The 19956-nt window shown below is 52.5% G+C and overlaps 1 protein-coding gene across 1 annotated transcript in view; it reads right to left on the bottom strand.

The window, feature by feature from the left end:
* Positions 1-19956, bottom strand: part of PKP1 (plakophilin 1) — a 48266-nt gene that overhangs the window by 11966 nt on the left and 16344 nt on the right. Inside the window, exons 3-5 of the mRNA XM_047076447.1 lie at positions 4711-5105; positions 1895-2039; positions 715-922 (exon numbers count right to left, since the gene is read on the bottom strand). Coding sequence (XP_046932403.1) covers positions 715-922; positions 1895-2039; positions 4711-5105 — 748 coding nt within the window. The remainder of the gene's footprint in view (positions 1-714; positions 923-1894; positions 2040-4710; positions 5106-19956) is intronic.

Here is a 19956-nt window from a genome sequence, read left to right on the forward strand (position 1 = left end):
GGTGCCGAGGTGCCACCCCCGGCCTGCTCTGGCAAGGGAGCTCTACTGAAACATTGTCTTCCAAGTAGGCCTGGTCTATCAAATCTAGTGTCTGATTATTTCCTGAGCTCATTTTCTAATGTCTCAACAAGACTTCAGGTTCTTTGAGGGCAGGGAGCATCTAGAGTTCTTTATCGAGGTCAAAATTATGAATGTGCAAGGTCATCCAGAAACGTTTAGTTTCCAATATAAATGTTAGCGCTAGAGTCTTCTAATGTTCTCTATTTTCCACCTGAAGGTCATTCCAGAAACACTTATCACGGTTACTCTGTACGTGGTCTCATCTCCCAGTCCAGTCTGAGGGCTTCCTAGTTCCTTCTAACCCTTGCGCCCCAGGCCTGAGTGCTTAGCATATTGTTTGGACACAAGAGGGCGCTTAAGACCTGAAGTTCCAACTTCACGTCCTCCTCTACGTCTGGAAATCCCAGGGTCTGTTGAATATGGATCCTGCCTGGACACCAGCCTTCTACCCCTTGCCTTCTATCTTCAACAAGGTTGACACCTTGTGGGTAGGCACCATGTGGACGCCACTAACCTGGCCACAGTCAGTACCATGGGGCTCCCAAGACATTAGCCGGAGGTCAAATGTGCACCTGTGCTTGGGCCCAGACTGGAGGGAATGCCCTATACACCACCCACCCCCAACCCTAGCTCTCCATGGCTGGGGATCCCTACCAGTCAGTTGTTTCTGGATCTCAGTGCTCCCGGTTCTCCTCAGGAGGTTGACAGCCTCTCGGATCCCATTCTGCCTCCGGGTCTCCAGCTTGTTGGTGATGCTCCGGAACACCAGGTTACGCAGGGCCCCAGCCGCAGCCTGCTGGACGTTCTGGTTGGGGCTCCGGAGGAGGTCCACCAGCTTGCAGATGCCTCCCAACTGATAGACCTGTTGACATACAGGTGCCACATGGGCCAGTCAAGGAGGTGAGGCTGATCTGATGACACTACTCGAAGTGATTTTTCTCAGACCCCAAAGTCTACTGTCAGCTCAGAAATATTCAAGCCAGCCAAAAAAAAAACAAAAAAAAAAAAAACAAAACAAAACAGTGTGGAGTAATAGTACTCAGAAAACCAAGATGTAATCAGACCAGAAACCAAGATGGATTCCAATGCCAGCGCCCTCATATCCTCGGCAGGAGACCCTCAGCAAGGCAGTCCTCTGTTCTGAGCCTCACTTTTCTCCTCTGAAATACGGTGGTGAGGACAAGAGGACATGGTTATAAATATACTTCAAAAGTCCTAAAGCAGGACAGACATAAAGGAGACCCTCCCATGGGAACTTTCTCCTGTGACAGGAACTCTGATTCGGATGGATCTAGAATCTCTAGGAAACACATTTCAGGCACCGTTCCCTGGGGCTGAGCTGCGGAACCCTATAGGCATCCTTCCTGACAGCCAAGCTCGGAGGGGGGGCATGACCAAGCTCCAGTTTCCAGCACACATGCCTGGGGAGAGAGAGGATCAAGCTCTGGAAAGGGAGAGAGAGATGGAGACAGAGAGGCAAAGAGACAGAGACAGAGAGACAGAGAGACAGATAGAGGGACACGGGGGGAGGGAGTTGAAGGGTGGAAAGTAGTCATACTCTTTAGTGGAATTTTAGAAAGGGGATTTCTGTTGAACTCACAGCTGTCTCTTTCATGATCGGTGGAGGAAATACCTGAATAATGTCCACTCACCTGGAGGGTTAAGATGCCCAGCTGTGATCTCAGGCAATGCCAAGCACACTGCTCACCCAAGGCAGCTGGGCAGGGTGAGAAGGAGCAAGTGCAGATGTCCCCACCCATGCCTAAATGGGGTCAGGCTGACACACCCAGTCCCTGCCCAGGTCTATAGGGGAGGAGGGTGTGTAGTCAGTTACCTGCTGCTTGGCCGATTCATCCTGGAAGCAGGTGTGCTGGATGTAATAGGCCCCGATGGCCTGGTACTTCTCATCCTGGGAGCTCAGGTACTGCACGGCCTTGGGGATGGTCAGCCCACTGCACTCAATATCCTCACTGCAGATCCTGTGGGCAATGGGCAGTGGTGGTGGTGGGGGGGGTTACCGGGTAGGCTGGGAGAATTTCCCCTTGTATGCCCAAGCTGCCACAGCCTCATCTGCAATCTGGAAAGCCAGAACAAGGCAGCCCTAGGCCCACTTGGAGAGCATTCCTGTGGAACAGCTCTTCCAGAGGAGGGAAAAGGCTCATCCACGGCGAACACTCACTGTGATGAAGTCCAGGTCGTGGGTCAATATCCAAACGGGTAAATTACCTCTGCACCAAGACAAAACTCTGCCCTATTCCCAAGAGGAAGCTCCCCACCCCTCTGCCATCTTTCTTGTTTGTGCCTGGTATTGGGAAAATGGAAGAGAATGGCAGTGAGCCTGTCCAACTGTCCATCCATCCATCCATCCATCTTCCTTCCCTCCTGTCTCTATCCATCCATCCATCCATCCATCAATGCAGCCATCTGTCCCTCACTCCCTTTGTTCCAAAGTCCAGCTAATTCTTCTTACAAAGATCCTCATACCTGCTTCTTCTTCCCAACCTCACGGTCACTGCCTTCCTTCTGACCATGATCACTCTCACTGGAACTACAGCAAGAGACCCTCACAACTGGCTCTCTTCTCCAAGCTCCGTCATCCAAAATTTGACTCTCCTTTTCCATACTCACAGTCCTAAAACGTGGCTCACTGTGTTGTTCCCATCGGCAGGTTCAAGTGCAGACTGCTTAGACTAATATCCAAGGGCACATGTTAAGTCGAACCATGTGAAAGGGTTGATAGTCAACCTTTTTGAGCCATAAAACTAAAAATTTCATGTTTTAACCCAATAGCTTGGCTCTCTGCTAAGCCCTCTTGCACACTCTCCAGCCCCTAACAAGGTCTGCTCCAGCCTGACTCTTCTCTTCACTGACCCCTCATCAGGGCTCAGGTGTACCCCTTTCCCTTCCCCTCACGGTGCATGTGACCTGCTGAGGTCCTGCTGCTGTGAACATTCCAGGGCAAGGAAACCTCTCTCCTAGGAATCCTTCCAGCTTCTGTGATGTTGAGTCTCAGGCTGCCTTTCCACCTGTCTGTGTCCTGGTTGCCAACAGAAATGGAAAGTTCCTGAGGGCAGGGACAGCCCCTTCTATGGCACCCAGCCCTACCCCCCTGGAAATCTCCCCAGCATTTCTAGAGGAAGCCCTCTTCTCACTTTTACTAGCCTCAGTCTTGCCACAGTAAATGCTCAGTAAGAATTCATAGTTTTAGTGTGGCATCCTAACTCCATTTCTGGAAAAATTGCCCAAGGGGTGAAGCTCTCCTGTCTTGTATCAGTAGCACCCTGGCCCTGCACTGAGAAAATGTCACATCCGCCAGTCAGACATCATCTCTAAATGGCTTGACATTCATCCCCTCCCATGTCTTACCTAGACCTTGACCTCTCAGGGCCTCTGGTTTGGGGCAATAAGCTAGGGCTAGACGCTGCCCTGTTCCTTGCTCCAAGGGAGAGGGTTTCTTGGTCCTTCTCCGAATCATCCTAAATATACCTTATGGCCTTTGAGTAGTTAGGAGAGGTCCAGCTCTACCTTGGGATTCAGCTTAGTATTAAAACAGTGGTGAGTGGGGGAGAGTGTGGGAATGCTTTAGCAGCTGTGTAGCCTTGGGCAAGCATCTCTGTGCCTTGTTTCCTCCTCGGGAATTCTAGCACCTGCCTAGAGGGGCTATGAGGACTCGAGGTGAAGAATGCAAGCTCCTGGGGCTCTAGGAAAAGCAGTTTATCAGTTAATTGTGTAGCTCTGGGACAGCTCTAGGCCGCTCTGTTCCTAGCTGTGTCCCTACACTTACCACACTTCCCCAGCACAGGAGATGCTTAGTGAATGTTTGTCAAATAAATGAATAAACGATCATTAAGTGGTGATAAGGAACAGTTTGGAGGTTCATGGGGCTCTGAGCCCTGGAGGGCAGGCTCAGTGTCCCCGGAGACACTGTGGCCGTCCGCAAGCCCCCCTGTGCCTGTGGCTCTTGACGGGACACCCGCCTTCGTTTCCTTCATTCTCACTGGGTGACGGGCCTTCAGTGTTGAGGGACAAGGGTTGTACTCTGTTCCTCAGCACTAGCTCCGGTTCCTCAACTTTTATGTCTGTTTGTCCTGGCCGTCTTTTGTCCTATAAGGTGGAACAGGGCCCCTTTCCCATCGTCTACATCAGGGCACACTCATTGGCTCTTCCAGAACACGGATAGAGATGTGCATGGCTAAGATCACAGATTCCCCGTCCCCTGGAGGGCTTGTTAAAACACACACTGCTGGGTCTCTCCCAGTCAGTAGGTCTGGGTGCAACCTGAAAATTAGCATTTCTCACAAGTTCCAGGTGATGCTGCTGCTGCTGCTGTTGGGAGGCATACGCTTTGAGTACCATGAGCCTAGCTAATCTTCTCTAATTAGCCTCCCTCTGTTCATAACCCGTGACCCTTTAGAACCTATATACTCAATGCATTTGTTTGAATGTCTGGGTTCTGTCTCCCCCTTCACACTTCCTGAGGCCAGGAAGCGCCCCCCTCCCCACCGCTGCCCCCGCAGGGACAACGAGCCCCTTGGGGACAAGAGGCCGTCTTTCCTATCATCAGCAACAACCTTGTGTGGTGTAGCCAGGCGAACTCCGTCTCCTACCTGGTCCCCGCCCTGGCCCCCAACACAGCCTGGCAGCACTTACTTGGAGCTGGCCCTCGAGTGACCGAAGGACAGGTCCTTGTTGCAGGAGATGGGCGGGATGTACACCGGGTCCTGCTTGGAGGTGCAGGAGGGCGGGCGCACAGGGCACTTCTTGACCGCCTTCTGGCCACTGCAGGTGCTGTAGAAGCTATAGCGGTTCTGGGTGGTCTTTTGGCCCTTGTTGCTCAGTGTGCCCTTGCGCAGGGTGCCCCGAGGGTCACAGTAGAGGTCGGGCTCGCTGCGGCTCGCCTTGATTTTCTGCATGAAGCAGATGTCGCTGCCGGCGCCCGTTGCGTTACAGCTGCCCCGTTGGTAGTGCCGGCCCCAGTTCTCCATCTGGCTGTAGGAGCTGAAGCGTCTGTTGTCATTCTCCCGCTTGAGGGTCCCATTGTAGATCTGGTCAGAGAAAGGGAGAAAGGCTCAGTCAAGGTTCCTGACCGGGGATTCTGGATCCAGCTGGCCATGGGGCGGAGTCCGCCCCCCGCCCCCGTGATAATGTTCGTGGAATATCAGAATGTTTGGAGTGGAAGGAATCTCAGCCATCATCTGATATATTACTTTTCAAACGGCAGATTGCGACCCATTATGGATTGGGAAATCAATTTAGCCGATTGTGACTATCATTTAAAAAAATGGAATAGACTAGTATATACTGGAATGTAAGCTCTCCGAGTGCAATGCTGGGAGTAGAGACACGTGTGGTGGTGTGACACAGCACGTGGGTGCTGGGCTGCGATGTAAGATGTACGTCCTACAGTGGGTTGTAGCCACCGACCCAGCCCTCCACGGCCTTGTCCAGGTGGGGAGTCGGAGGCACAGAAGAACTCAGTGAGGGAAGGGCAACCCTGGACTGAAGCCCAGTCCCTACACCCTCGCCCTGTCACCTCGTGCCATTCCCAGACACCGGCAGCTTCCAACACAGCCAGCCTTGCTTGGCCACTTGCACTCAGGGTGGGGAAATCTCTCCTATTCTGGCCAGGGCTGTTTTCCACTGTTATTTCTCTGTTGAACTCCTCACGTTGCCTCCCCTCTGCCAGGGCAAGAAGCAAATGGTAACGGGCCCTCCGGGGGAACTCCTCACAGGCCAAAGAGAGAAAATACTTCTGCTCCTGCGCCACCTTTTACGAGAGTGCCTGCGCACAGGGAGGCAGGCCAGGGGCTTAGGGTGGGGCGCAAGGGGACCTCCTGGGCTTCGTTGTCCGGCTTGCAGTGGGGAGAGGCTGGGCAGAGGCTCAATCCAACAGGAAAACTTATGGTAATGAAGCGACCCCCAGGGCTCTGTGTGAGCTTGCTCAGGGATGCAGCTTCCCTGGGAAGAGCCTGCAAAGCTGAAGGTTTGGTGGGAATGAGCTCGGAGCAGATCTGTTCGAGGGGGACTTTCCCAGGAGCTCACAGGCCAGTGGGCCTGCCTGCTCTGACTTGTTCTCAGACTAGAGGATAACACCGAGCCTGATAAAATGTCTCCACACAGGTGCTGACTTGGATCTCACCTTTGCTGGGATGAGCCAAGGCCAAGTCTAGCAGCCCGGAGCCTGCCTGCCCCACCCCATGAGTGTGTGTGTGTGTGTGTGTGTGTGTGTGTGTGTGTGTGTGGCAGAGGTGGTTGGGCAATTGGGTTATTCTCCTCCACACCACATCTAGCCACACAAGGCTGGGGAAGGGACTTCTCTTGGCCAGTGCCCTTTCGTCTCTGCAGGGAGACTCTCAGCAGGAAGCCACCCATGGGTTGAGGTCCCAGTAAGGGGTGGCATCCAAAAGTCACAAGACGGGGGGTGGGAGGGAGGGGAGGGGAGGTGATGGGTATTGAAGAGGGCATCTTTTGGGTTGAGCACTGGGTGTTGTATGGAAACCAATTTGACAATAAATTTCATATATTTAAATTAAAAAAAAAACACAAAAGTCACAGGCCGCAAACTTTTAACCTTCACAATGGTGCTCTCATCAGCTCCACCCACATGCTCAGCTGGGCACTCCGGTGGGCACAATTTTCCTCCTCAAACTGGGTCAAACCAACCTACCCCAAAGGGAACAGGTGCCGGGGAGGCATAAATGAACAATAACAGGCAGAGGGAAGAGAAGTGGTGAGCGTTTTTGACGGGAACTCGGAACTCGCATTTTGTAGCACCTTGTAGACTTTACCTGCAAAATATGCAATTAGGCCTCCCCTGCTTTAGGCCAATGGCCACACCCCTCTCACCTTCATTCTCCCAGGATGCGGGGAGGTGATGATGGCACTTTGGAGGCAGGCTAAGCCTTAAATGGAAATGCAACAAGGAACTCTCTTGTTCTCAGTAAATGACACCCCTGGACGTCATCTCAGATACCTGAGGAATCCAAACACTCATCCTGGACCAAACCCAGCAGAAATGTGATCACGCTGATGAAGCCTGACAGAGGCTTTGGGCTTTGCTCTCCCGGGCTGGGAAAAGGAGGAGCAGGCAGCCCTGCCAAGTCTTGGTGAGGGTGGGCTGCCCACGGGGAGTGGGGTTGGATGTGCCCGCAGGGGTCAGGTGTGGTGGAGAAGGCGGGGCTGTCCCCGTGGGACCGAATTTCCTGCCCCGCCCCCCGCAGCTACATCCCAGTGGCGTCACCCATTCCTGGGAGCCCCACCCCAGCTCTTGTATCATGGCTGCTGGCTGCTGTGCTATCTGCTGGTGGCTGAGGATAGCTGTGGGTGACTCTCTTGTCATCATCACTTTGACAGGTGGGAGCCAAGCTTCCTCTCAGCCAGGCCCTTTTCTGCCCTAGCGCCACAGGGAGTCTGCATTTACCCCTCTGGGCTCAGACAAGGCCGGCTATCACCAGTCTTCTGGGCACAGATGGCCTGTGACCTTTCCCTTTTCTGCCTATCAGGACGAGACCTTGGGACTCCAGGTGCATTCCTCTAGCTCACTGGGCAGAGGGGGACTCGGTGGTCAAGAACACAGAGTCTGGAGCCACACTGCCTGGGCCGAGTCCTGGCCATGTCAATTGCTCGATGGGTGGCCTTGGCCAAGTTACTTAAACCCACTGTGCCTCAGTTTTCTTTACATCTGTCAAACTGGGATCATAATTGTACCCAGTGTTGGGAGAATTCAGTGAATGAGCGTTTCTGAAGTGCTTAGGACAGTGCATGACATAAATGTTTGTTTAGTAGGGCCATCTGTATCCCTCTGATGCTCAGACTAGACACAGACTGGTGGCATGTATGACCTGGTTGAGGGTTTACATCACCCAAGCCATACCTAAAGGAGCGACCAGGTTGGCACATGAGGGGGATGAACCCAGGCCAGCTCCAGCCCCGGGTAGGGGTACCCACTAGTATTTAGAACCCATGCTAGTCTCACCCAATGGCCACAGAATAGGCCTCAATAGGTTTCAGAAAAACAAAGGAGTGTGGTCTGCCTGTATGACTTTATGTAGGGATGACGCAGTGTTTCTTTACGTGGGTGCTGTCGGCATTTGGGGCAGGACAATTCTTCATTGTGCAGGTTGTCCCAAGTATTACAGGTGTTTAGCTGCCTCTGGCCCCCAGGCCCTAAATGTCAGTATGCCTTGCAGCCATTGTGACTAGCAAGAATGCCCCCACACGTTTCCAAACCCACCCTTTCAGATCCTGAGCAAGCACCTGCAGCCGGAATGGAATACGAGGGCAGTGTGCACACACGTGCCCACGGCAGGTGGGAGAGCTTCCCTACCAGTGCCGGGTCTCCCAGGCACACCCCACACTCAGATAGCGATCTTCTGGTAGCGTCCTCTGCTTTGAATACAAAGGACAGTGAGACACACACACACACACACACACACACACACACACACACACTCCTTGTCTGGTTATCTCATGCTTCCTTGGGAAACTCCAGCCTCAGGTGGGATGGTCCATGCATCAGAACATTCCAGTGGCTAGTAACTTGACTTTCTGGGGGCAGAGCTGACCCTCAACCAGAGAACAGGCTGGGCTGGACAGCCAGGGGGAAGTCCAGGCTGTGTCCAGACAGATATGCTTCTCCACCTGGAAGATCAATGGCGCTCTGGGGAGGTCAACTCGTGGAACCACCTTCCAGGTGGGCTAGAGAGAGCTGCTCTTAGCAAGGAGCCTCTCCTAGCCAAGTCCTGCTCTGCTCCCCCTTGTGCTAATGACTTAGGTCTTGTAACTAACCCACCTTTCTTTTCTTCTCCCCTTCCTTCTTGGAGAAGAGTGGAATTCTATGTCCTGCCGAATGTTCCCCAGCCCCTCTTCCTGTTCCCCCTTATACCAGGAAGTGCTCAGAAGCCAACCCCTTCATTTTTCAGGCAATGAAACTGAGTCCTAGAAGATGACTAGACTAATAGAGCCCAAGATCCAAGGTCTCAAAGAACTGAATATAGTCACCTTTCCCTTGAGAGTTCCATTCAGTCTGAAGAGGCCCCTGAACTGAAAGAGCTCCTGTTGGCCCAAGATCATTGGACATGAGAGTGACTAACCATTCAGGAAGAGATGGCATCATTTTGTCCTTCCAACTGAGAATCATTTCTGACTCCTCCCTTTCCACTCCCACTGCCCAGACTGTGGCCCTGACAAGCTTCAGCTCACAAACGGACAGTTCTAGTGTCTCCTGCCAGCCCCTAACCCAGCCCCTGGGGTTCTGGTGCCTTCCTGGTGGTGCCATCCACTTGACCTTCCTCAGACAAAGCTTTCCTTGCTTGACAAGCCCACAGTGTCTCTCTGCTTCTTGCAAGACCAAATCACCAGCCTGGCCCTTGTCTCTTTGGTCACCTCTTCCTCTCCCCAACACACCCCCTTACACTGTCTGGTGACATTGACCATATCCTGCTTCTGCTCAACCTCTTCTCCATCCTGCATAGCTTCCTTGCCCCTCCACCCAAATCCTATGTTTCTCCAAGGCCTTGTCTCCAAACTGTCATCTGCACACCCTGTTGACTGTGACCTTGTGTTTTCTCTAGTTGCTAATGGTCTCTGTCATTTCCCCCAAATTACTGTGCCTAGAACAGGGCTGGGCTCACTGCAAGTGCCCAGAAGAGTTGTGACTTGCCATGGGACTTTGTGCTGGGGATGGAAATTTGGGCTGTTGTACTGGAATTCCCGCACTCCCGTGGGTGCAGGAGAGCCTCAACAACTAAATGAGCTGCTAGGAAGGCAGGAAGGTTCCAGATGAGGCAAGCCAGTCTGTGAGGGTGGCCCCGCATGGGTTCAGGCTGAAGGGGTCCAGGATTCTTCCCTTTACCTTGTGACCTGGGCGATATTAGCTGGTGGGTTGAGCCTAGAGAGTTCTATTCCAGCTCAGGCTGATCAGACAGAAGCTGCTGACTCCTTGGGAGCCAGGCATGTGCTGGGCAGACCAAGATGAAAAGAGTGTCTGTGTCCCCAGCTATTAGCCCATTTTGAAACCACGCTTCTGCTAGCAAGGTGGGACCGGCCGAACCGGCTCTCCAGCAGGACGCACCCTGCTCTTCCCTGCCCAGTCACGCACCCAGCAGAGTGCCCAGCAGGGCCACCTTTGGCAACGTGATCTCCAACGCCCTTCTCATGAGAGCGAGCTCATGGGGTCTCCGTGCCTCTTGGGCTTGGCGAAGCCCTCCTGGGAAAGACCTTCATTGGAAATGCCTTGAGGACAGATCCCATTCGCCACTTCCCTTGTACCTACTACCCCCCGTCAGTGTCCGTTTGAGGGCCCTGGTTTAGAAGACATGTCATAGCTCTCTTTCGTCTTCCCGGGAAATAAAACGGTACTGGCATGGCTGGCCTGTGGCAGGGTGGCCGGAGGGGCCTTCACATGCTGTGTGGCAGCTCTGCTCTACTTTTTCTGGGGGTCTGGAAGGTGCAGGTCCTCTGCCATCATGGGCTGCCCAGGAGGGGACAATCAGGGCCCCAGGGCATGGGGAGTTCCCCCCGTGCAGGGGGTAGAGGTGGCTGCTTACTCAGCAGTTTGAGTCACTGAGAGCCACTGGGCCTGAGTCACCAAAGGTGGGACTTCAGCAGGAGGAGTGCCAGTCCCTGTCTCCCCCTGGGCTCCGCTCCCTCTCTGGCGAGGAGCAGACGGTCCCACCCCGGGCTGGTCTTCCTTCCTTTCTGGGGCACGTGACTTTGTGTGGCACGTGGAGAGCGGAGCAGCCCCCCCCACCCCCCTTCACTCAGCAGCCCTGACGTCTGGGCAAAGAGCAAACTCATTCTGTTTGGAGGAGGCTGTGGTGGGCGGGCCCCTGTTGTGGGGTCCTCAAGGGCAGGGAAGAGCTGCCCCACGATTCCATCCGCAGCACCCTGAGACCAGAAGTGCCTACTCAGGAGGGAACCCCAGTTTGCAAACTGAAGGGCAGAGCCTGACGGATGCCCAGCTCCCTGTCTACCCAGTCAGGGGAGGCACAACAGGAATCTGAGACGGCCTGATGTCACGCATTGGCCATCTTCTATCGCCTGAATTTTTTAAGTGTAAAAACAAAACAAAACAAAACAAAAAAACCCATGAAAGTTTTGACGCCCATCCCATGAGGACAGAGTTCATCAGAGAGCTGGCTAATAATGGTTAGTGTCCCTTGTGACCTTTAACAGGTGGAAACTCTGAGCCCGCATCAATCTGGGCAGTAGTGGGAAATGTGGGTAATTCAGAACAAGTGTTCTGGACAACTGCAGCCCAGCTAGAAAAGATCCTATGAAACTCCAGGCTGTGACTTGTGGGTCTTTCAAGATGGTGCTGCTCTCTCTCTCCAGGGAGCTCACAACTCCGGTGAAAGAAGACCTGCCCTCTTGGGCTCCATGCTCCAAGTCTGTGTCTCGGGCTGGGGGGAGGGGAGGCCCACCGCAGCTCCTGGTGCTACTGGGCAGCGGGAGGCCCAAACACACTTGTGTACCCCAGCACCTCGCTGAGATCTGGCCCTCAGTACCATCTGCTGTCGGAACAGACAACCGTGTCGGCTCCAGCACCCGGCTCCGTTTCCACATCCTGCTCCTGGCTGAACTGCTCGATTGTGGGAAAAAGTGGATTTTCTGAAAATCTTCTCTGGCACCTCTCCCCCTTCACGTCTGAGCAGTGGTTTTTGTTTTTTGTTTTTTGTTTTTTTAGCCTGGAACTCCCAGGATGGGTTTGGGGAGCAAGGACCTAAAGTTTCACATGTTAGATTTGGGAAAGGAAATCCCTGGCAGGTGATTACCACCTGAGACACAGGTCTCACAGGCCCGGGAGCCAGGGACCCCTGAATCTTGCCACCTCTCTTACATGGGCTCGGACAAGTCTGAGGCATGACTATTCTGCCCTCCAGGAGTCCCATGTTCTGTGGTCACAGCTTCTGCCTTTTGAGCCCAGAGGCTGATTCCACTGTCCCAGTAACTATTCATCCTGGGAAGCAGCCTTATAAAGTTTGAACTTGAACTAACTCCTGGAATCTCAGAGGATACACCAGTTCCTGGATGAGCATACTTGAGGGTCAGGAAGATCCTACCAAGCCACCCACCCCCAACACTGTGCTGGGAAGTCTGGGGGGAGGCTCGGTGGCCCCCTTAATGATCCCATACATACACTGGGCCTGGAGGTGCTTCCAGACATAAGAAGAGGGCCAGAGGCCATGAGGTGGGAACATCCTCAGGGACAGATGCTTACTTTGCCCAGAGCAGAGCTCCCTGGAAACACCAACAGTGGAAGGAAACTACTCCCACTGATGAGATAGTCAAGAATTTCACCTGAAAGGGGGCTGGATCCCCCAGGGCTTGTGTCTCACTTTGGAAGGGGAGCCTGTGTGCATGTATGCACATATATTCCCATATGCACACCTGCCTACCTGGGACACACATCACTCTGCTGGCAGGGGACCCAGGGAGGGAGGGTCTTTGGAAGTTCCTTGAACATAATGTAAAAACACCTTAGCAGGCATGGTGCTTTACAGTGTGGAAAGAGCTTCCCCATTCAGCATCTTGTTGGAGACTCCTGTTGGACAGCGTTCTGGTCTCCTGCTTTGCCAGTGAAATGTCAGGGCAGACGGCCGCATCCTTGTGCTCTCTGTGAGCATGTAGGAAGCTCACAGAACTCGAGGCTTGGCTAAGACCACACAACTAAGCTGGGAACCCGGACTCAGGTCTCCAACCTCCCTCCTGGTGTTTGTCCTCCAACCACTCTGTCACCAGAGTCTGGTGACACAAAGGAAGTCTAAATGGCAAGGAGCCCCTGCAGCTCGGGGGTGCTCTGCAGAAACTCTACCTGCCTCTCTGGCTAGTTGCTGGCTCCTAGAAAACTCCTTCCCCAGGGGTTGCAAACATAGGAAATACGTGCCCCCAGCTTTTGGCCCATTGTGAGCAATGCTTAGAGACATTTAGGGAGGGTAGCTGCTCAGCTGTGTGACACAACCTTACTGCCCAAAGACTTGGGCCACAAGACCTTCTGTTCCAAGGGACACCTGTGGGCAAGGAGACCCCATGGTCATGACAACTGGTCTGTCTTGACTGGGACACAAGTGTGAAGGTGTAGGACAGTGACTGTTTGGTACCCTCGCAACCACACCTTGCTCCAAATGCATCGCTGAGCACACACAAATTGGGCTGGGAAAGCAGGGAGTCATGTCAAGACTGGTGACTGAGGCTGGGCCTGGAGTTCCTGGAATTAGCCAAGGGTTGCTGAACTTCTTCATGCTCAGGGAATTGGGCCACCATGCTCCAAGCCTCGGGGGCAGTCAAGAGGGAAGAGAAGAGAGGGCTGGGTCACTAGCTAGCCCTGAGCTCCCCAACTCTCCCCAGGCTTCCTCCCACAGCATCTCCACTTTGCCCCCAGCATCGTGGGGCCTCTAAGAGCTGATGAGGGCTGCAGGCAGGTATGGAAGAGGCCCAGGATTTCATGTGGACACTTCCCAGGTTGGCCCCAGAGAGCAACCCCACAGGACTCAGCACTCAGCAGGCCATCAATTAGGTCAGAGAGCTGTAGACAGTCAGAAACATCATGTTTCCCTGAAATCATAAAACTCCTAGAAGAAAACATTGTCAGTAAGCTCCTTGACTTGGTGAGGGTTTTTTGAATCCGACATCAAAGCAAACGAAGCAAAGAAGGGGACTACATCATACTAAGCCCTTCTGCACAGCACAGGAAACCATCAACAAAATAAAAAGGCAACCCACCAAATGGGAGAAAATACTTGCAAATCATATATCTGATAAAGGGTTAATACCCAAAATATATAAAGAAGTCATACCACTCAATAGCAACATAACAAAACAAAAAAACAATCTGATTTAAAGATGGGCAGACCCGAATAGACATTTTCCCAAAAGAAGACATACGAATGGTGAACAGGTATATGAAAAGGTGCTCAACATCATTAGTTGTCAGGGAAATTTAAATCAAAACCACAATGAGATAACACCTCCCACCTGCCAGAATGGCTAGAAAAACGTGAAATAACAAGTGTTGGTGAGGGCCCAAAGAAAAAGGGGGCCCTCGTGCCCTGTTGGTGGGAATGCAAACTGGTGCAGCCACCGTGGAAAACAAGATGGAGTTTCCTTCAGTAATTAACAACAGAACTAGTGTATCTACTTTGGGGCATTTTCCCAAAGAAAATGAAAACACTAACTTGAAAAGATACCTGCACTCCTATGTTCCCTGCCGAGTTATTCACGACAGCCAAGACATGGGAATAACCGAAGGGTCCACCAATGGATGAATGGATAAAGAAATAGTGGTGTGTATATGCACACCCTGGAACATTATTTTTTTTTTAATTTTTTTTTTTTTAACGTTTACTCATTTTTGAGACAGAGAGAGAGACAGACCATGAATGGGGGAAGGTCAGAGAGAGAGGGAGACACAGAATCCGAAACAGGCTCCAGGCTCTGAGCTGTCAGCACAGAGCCCGATGCGGGGCTCGAACCCACAGACCGCGAGATCATGACCTGAGCCGAAGTTGGACGTCCAACCGACTGAGCCACCCAGGCGCCCCACCCTGGGACATTATTAAACCATAAAAAGAATCAAATCTTGTCATTCGCGACACTATGGATGGACCTTAGGGGCATTATGCTAAGATAAATAAGTCAGAGAAAGACAAGTATCATATGATCTCTCTTCTATGTGGAATCTAAATCCCCCCTCCCCTGCCAAACCCATAAACCCAAAAACAAAAACACAAAAACCAGGCTTATTAGATACAGAGAGCAGGCTAGTGGCTGAAGAGGTGGTGGGGGGGCTGGAGAAATGGATGAGTGGCGGGGGGGGGGGTTCAAAAGGTTAAAAAAAATTATCTTTAAATGCTCTGTTAAAAAAAAAAAACAGGGGTGCCTGGGTGGCTCAGTCGGTTGGGCGTCCAACTTCGGCTCAGGTCATGATCTCTCGGTCTGTGAGTTCCAGCCCCGCGTCGGGCTCTGTGCTGACAGCTCAGAGCCTGGAGCCTGTTTTGGATTCTGTGTCTCCCTCTCTCTCTGACCTTCCCCCGTTCATGCTCTGTCTCTCTCTGGAATAAATGTTAAAAAAAATTAAAAAAAACAACAACTATTCGGTCATGCATCTTGGGGAGGGGCTCCACTTAGTTGTTTTTCTTCTTGGCTTTCAGCTTTACCTGACCTGCTGGACCAGCTTTAGGAAAATTATCCTGAAGGATGAGTTTGTGACCCAGAATCTCCCCTAGGGTAGGTCACACACCACTGGTGATAAGGCACAGTAGTAACTAACACTGAAGCATATAGAAAGCTCTTCCTTTTTCCATTTGGTTACCACGAGGAGAAAGTCTAGGTTGGTGCCAGTATGTTTCTTTTTTTTTTTTTTAACATTGATTTATTTTTGAGACAGAGAGAGACAGAGCATGAACAGGGGAGGGTCAGAGAGAGGGAGACACAGAATCCGAAACAGGCTCCAGGCTCTGAGCTGTCAGCACAGAGCCCGACGCGGGGCTCGAACTCACGGACCGCGAGATCATGACCTGAGCCGAAGTCGGATGCTCAACAGACTGAGCCACCCAGGCGCCCCCAGTATGTTTCTTTAATACTTGCCAGCCTCCCTTTCTGAGCAGAAAGAAAAAGAGATAGAGAGAGAGAGAGAGAACAAAAGCTTCATCTGGCTAGAATTAAATGATGATTTGTTTTAATTCTTTTTATTATTATTGGTTATAAGTTATGGTTAGCCTTCATCTATGGAAAAGAATACTGGTTTTTTTTTGTTTTTGTTTTTTACTTTTGAGTTAGTGATATAAATTCTCCCTTCAAAATTCCTTTTGAAAATTAAAGGTAAGTACATTAAAAATAAGTAAATAAGAGTTGGTTGATAATTTCATAGAAATTGTGAGAGCAGACTGCAAGTCACTGAGGTTTGGGACACACTGTTGCACACAGTGACAAGGGTATCCAGATGTAACCGTGTGACAAGGTGCTCTGGGCAAGGAGTTGGGAGATTGGGACTCCAGTCCTGGTTCTTCTCTGTTTAGCTGTGCAGCCTTGGGGAGTCACCTCACGTCTCTGATCCTATTTCCCCAGCTACGGTGTGCCCTATAAGGCTTCTTCGGACTTTGGCATTCTATGATTCAGCCCTCACTGAAGTCACAAGCGGCCTCCTTCCCAGTCTCGCTCAGGGCTTGGGAATGGACAAACCCCACCAATCCCACCTTCACCCCCTTCAGGCCGCACCCTTGTGTGCCCTGCCGATGAGTAGGAGGGGAGGGGCTGGGGGTCTAGGGCCCCAAAGCTGCTTCTCTCCCTGGCTGTGTCTCTACCTCCCACCTCCACCCCCCACCTGATTGGATTGTGTTTTTTAGCTGAGTTTGCTCTCCTGGGGCAGGAAGGCCTCCGTAGAGACTTGCCAGGGCCCTGGGGGAGAATGCTGAGCCTCACCCTCATGAAGGGTGGGGACGGCTCTTCCACCCACTTGGGAAATGCTGCTGCATTTGTCTCCTGAGCTCTGTGACAAAAAGAAAACTCTCAAACCAGAAAAGAGGTATCAGAATATCTACCCAGGGCTTTGTTTTCATGGCCCTCCATCATGTCCCTGCCGCTTCCTGGCTCGGGCGCATTTGCAGAGCTCGCCTAGCAGGAGAGATCCTGACTCACTCCGGCCCATTGGGCCCTGGACTCAGTTCTGCCAAGTCTACCTGTGAGGTACCGGGCAAGTCCCTGCGCTTTTCTGCAGCTTGATTTCCCTGCACATAAATCAGAACAATAATACCCGGTTCACCTACTGATCTCACAAAGACTGAAGGATCAAGTGGGGAAATAAAAACATGAGCCTTTTGTGTAAATTCAAAATGCTGCACTAATTCAAGGGATTGTTAAATGGCAGGGGTGCTGAGGACCGAGTTATCCTTCCTCCCCACCCCCCACCCCCCCCCCCCCCCCCCGTAAGAGCAGACTGTGGGTGAAGGGGCGGGGCAGTGGCGGCCTCGCAAGCTCTCTCCCCTGCCTGCTAACCCCATGGGAGGCCCGTGCCCAAACCTCTGTCTCCTCCTGGGAACTGGGTCTGGAGCTGGGGAAGGAGGCTCGTAGATCACCTGGTCCCCCCCTGCCACTTACAGATGAGGAAACTGAGGCCTGGAGAGGTTTAAGTTGGCTTGTGCTGTACACAATAGCACTTAATTACATCCTCTCTTATGCTGTTGTTTCCTCCTTTAGTTGTTTTTAACTACAGTTTTTGGACTTTAAAGACTTGGTGGTTGAGTAGATTAGTTCTTGTCAGGACCAAAGAACAAAACAAAACAAACAAAACAAAAAAACCAAAAAACAAAACCAAGAGAAACAAAACCTCCAGAAACCCCACAAAACAAAACCCAGGCCCCGAACTCCACTAATTTTCTTCTGGAGCAAAATAAAAAAGTGTATAATTATCCTTGACTCTTCCAATCTTCCCTCTAGAGTCTCAGAGGCTCTACCTTGAATTTGTGTGTGAGATGGAAGGTGAGAATAGCGACCAACTCATGCCATCTTCTTTCTTGGAAGAAGGCATAATTCCACTCAATGTGGTCAGGGGATAACCGCCTCCCCCTATCTGTCAGGCTGGAAGAAATGGAGCCCCAGAGGCACCCAGCAGAGATTAAGCTGAAGGAAGATGCAAAATGGCGCTGCTGTCTCTCGTGAGGGGAGGGAATTCCCTCTAGCGCACTGAGAAGCGCCAGCTGCTGACGGTGTCCTGGGCTGCTGCCCGCGGCTCTATCGCTGCCCCAGGGAGTCCCTTGGCAGTGGGCAGTGACATCTCTCCCTGAGTGTTCTGACCAAACTGCCGCGCCTTCCCTCCCCCATGAGGGCCCTCACTGCCTTCTCCTGGGTCTGGTGCTCCTCAGGGGCAGAAGGAAGGTGTGGGCAGCAGGCTTGCTCAGCTCAGACAGGCACCATGGGTCCTGTGCCCCCAGGAATTGGTTACCAGAGGCCAGGGAAGGCTCATGAGAACTCTGGGGCTGGCAATATGCAAATAGCCACCCTCCTTGGGGGTGATCAGTCAGGAAAAAGGGCCCAAGAGCTACTGTCAGACCAAGCCCCAGGCCCAGGAGCGTTTCTCCTCTGCCCACATCCTCTCTGCTGAGGGCAGCCCTCCTCTCCTTTCACATCTCATTCCAAGCTCAGCTCCTCCGGCAGCCTGGCCTGCTTTTCTCTGCTTGAAGCCCGCCGTCGGAAGCTACTTGCGTGTGCTCGCTGGAACCACGTTCTTATCCCTTTGCAAGTCCATGGTGTGGACATGGGAGGCATTCCCTGACTCCTCTCCCCTGAGGGAGGCCCAGGATCTGGAATATGAGAGCTTCAGGGATGGCTTCAAGATGGAGCCACTGTCTACTCCTGCTGCTGATAAACCCGAGGCCCCGCCAGGAGGGGGGGGTCCCAGCAACGGCCACATGGGCAGTGATGGAGAACCCCACGTCCAGGCCGGTGCTTCCTCCTTTTCTCTACCTTATCTTTGGCCTCTGGGGAGTCCTCTCTGGCTCACCCAAACCTTGGCCAGGAGGAGGGGCCTCAGGTTTCCCTAAGAGGCTAAAGTCAGCTGCACAGGGAAATCGAGCCCTAAAGCAAGCTCCTCACTGAGCACCCAACTCAAAGGCAGCGGGAACTTCTCACACGAAAAGCAGAGCCCCTCCAGGGGACTGCAGCTTGCGAAGGAGGGCCCATCCGTCAGGGACACCCCAGATATAGGCGTTTGCCACATGCTTCTTCTCCATGGTTTAAATATAGGAGCGTCTCTGGCCCCAGCAAGGTGTCTGTGGAAACACACCACAAGCCAAGCTACTGCTTTCCACAGGGAGGGGTCCCCTGGGAGCCGGCCCTGCCAGCTCTCGCTCCCTCGCCTTATTCTCTCAGGCACATTCTGTCCCTCGGCAAGTAGGATCATTGTCTCTTCTTGTTGGGTGAGAGCCTGGGGCCCTTGTGGGACCCTCCTATCTCCCAGGGCTGAGTGGGGGTGAGTCACAGGCTGGCAGCAGGGACACTGAGTTGGCAAACACATCAATCACTCCCTCTTAGAGCAGGAGCCAGGCCTGCTTGGGAGAAGGAGTCTATATCCCCTCTATCTTCCCTTCTCCTGGACTTTTCAAGAACAGAGGCCCAGCAGGCATTGCCAGAGGAGCCCGGCTGGCGTATCTGGAAAGTGGCATTCATAGTTGAGAAATGGGAGCAGGGGAGGGGGTCGAGCCTGACTTTGTAAGTCAGGGCAGTTACTAGGTGGAGCCATTGCTGTGCCCGTTTCCTCTCTGTAAAGCTCAGGTAAATGAAATCCTACCACCTTTCCATCCTGTTGCAAGGGTTAATTAACTGCTGTTTTCCTGGTGCTTGGAGATGCTCAGATGAAAGCAGGGAGGAAGCACAGAAGCCATTATCCATCCATTGGTGGAAGTGGAGGTCTCAGCGGAAGATCTGCCCCTGCCCCCACCCCTGCTTCCAGGAAAACCATCATGTAGGCTTTGGTTATGGAGGCCTGCAGCTACTCAGACTCAGCTCTCGAGTCACACAGAACCTGAGAAGTTGGAGCTCAATGGGTCCTTGGCTAGGACCTAATCCAACTGCCTTGACCCACGGGTGGGACAACCAAGGCCTGGAGAGGTGAAGATCGCCCCAGATCCCTCAGCGTGTCGCAGCCCAGCTGAGACTGGAATCCAAGCCTCCCCACTATGAATCTGACATGCCATATTCACAACCTTTACTGCCTTTTGAAATAGGAATTCTCACCCACTTCAGAGATGGGCAAGCTGAGGTTCAGTCAGGTTAAGAACTTGCCTGGGTCACACAGCCAGGTAAGGGGCAGAGCCAGGATTTGTTTCCAAAGTTCATGGCCAGAGTATAAGGATTTTCCTCCATACCTGGCTGTTTTTGGGAACGGACTGCATTAACTGTGGA

Source organism: Lynx rufus, unplaced genomic scaffold, assembly GCF_022079265.1.
Source record: "Lynx rufus isolate CCGP_SWC_20201006 ecotype Redwood Valley unplaced genomic scaffold, mLynRuf1.p SCAF_15, whole genome shotgun sequence".
Lineage (NCBI taxonomy): Eukaryota > Metazoa > Chordata > Mammalia > Carnivora > Felidae > Lynx > Lynx rufus.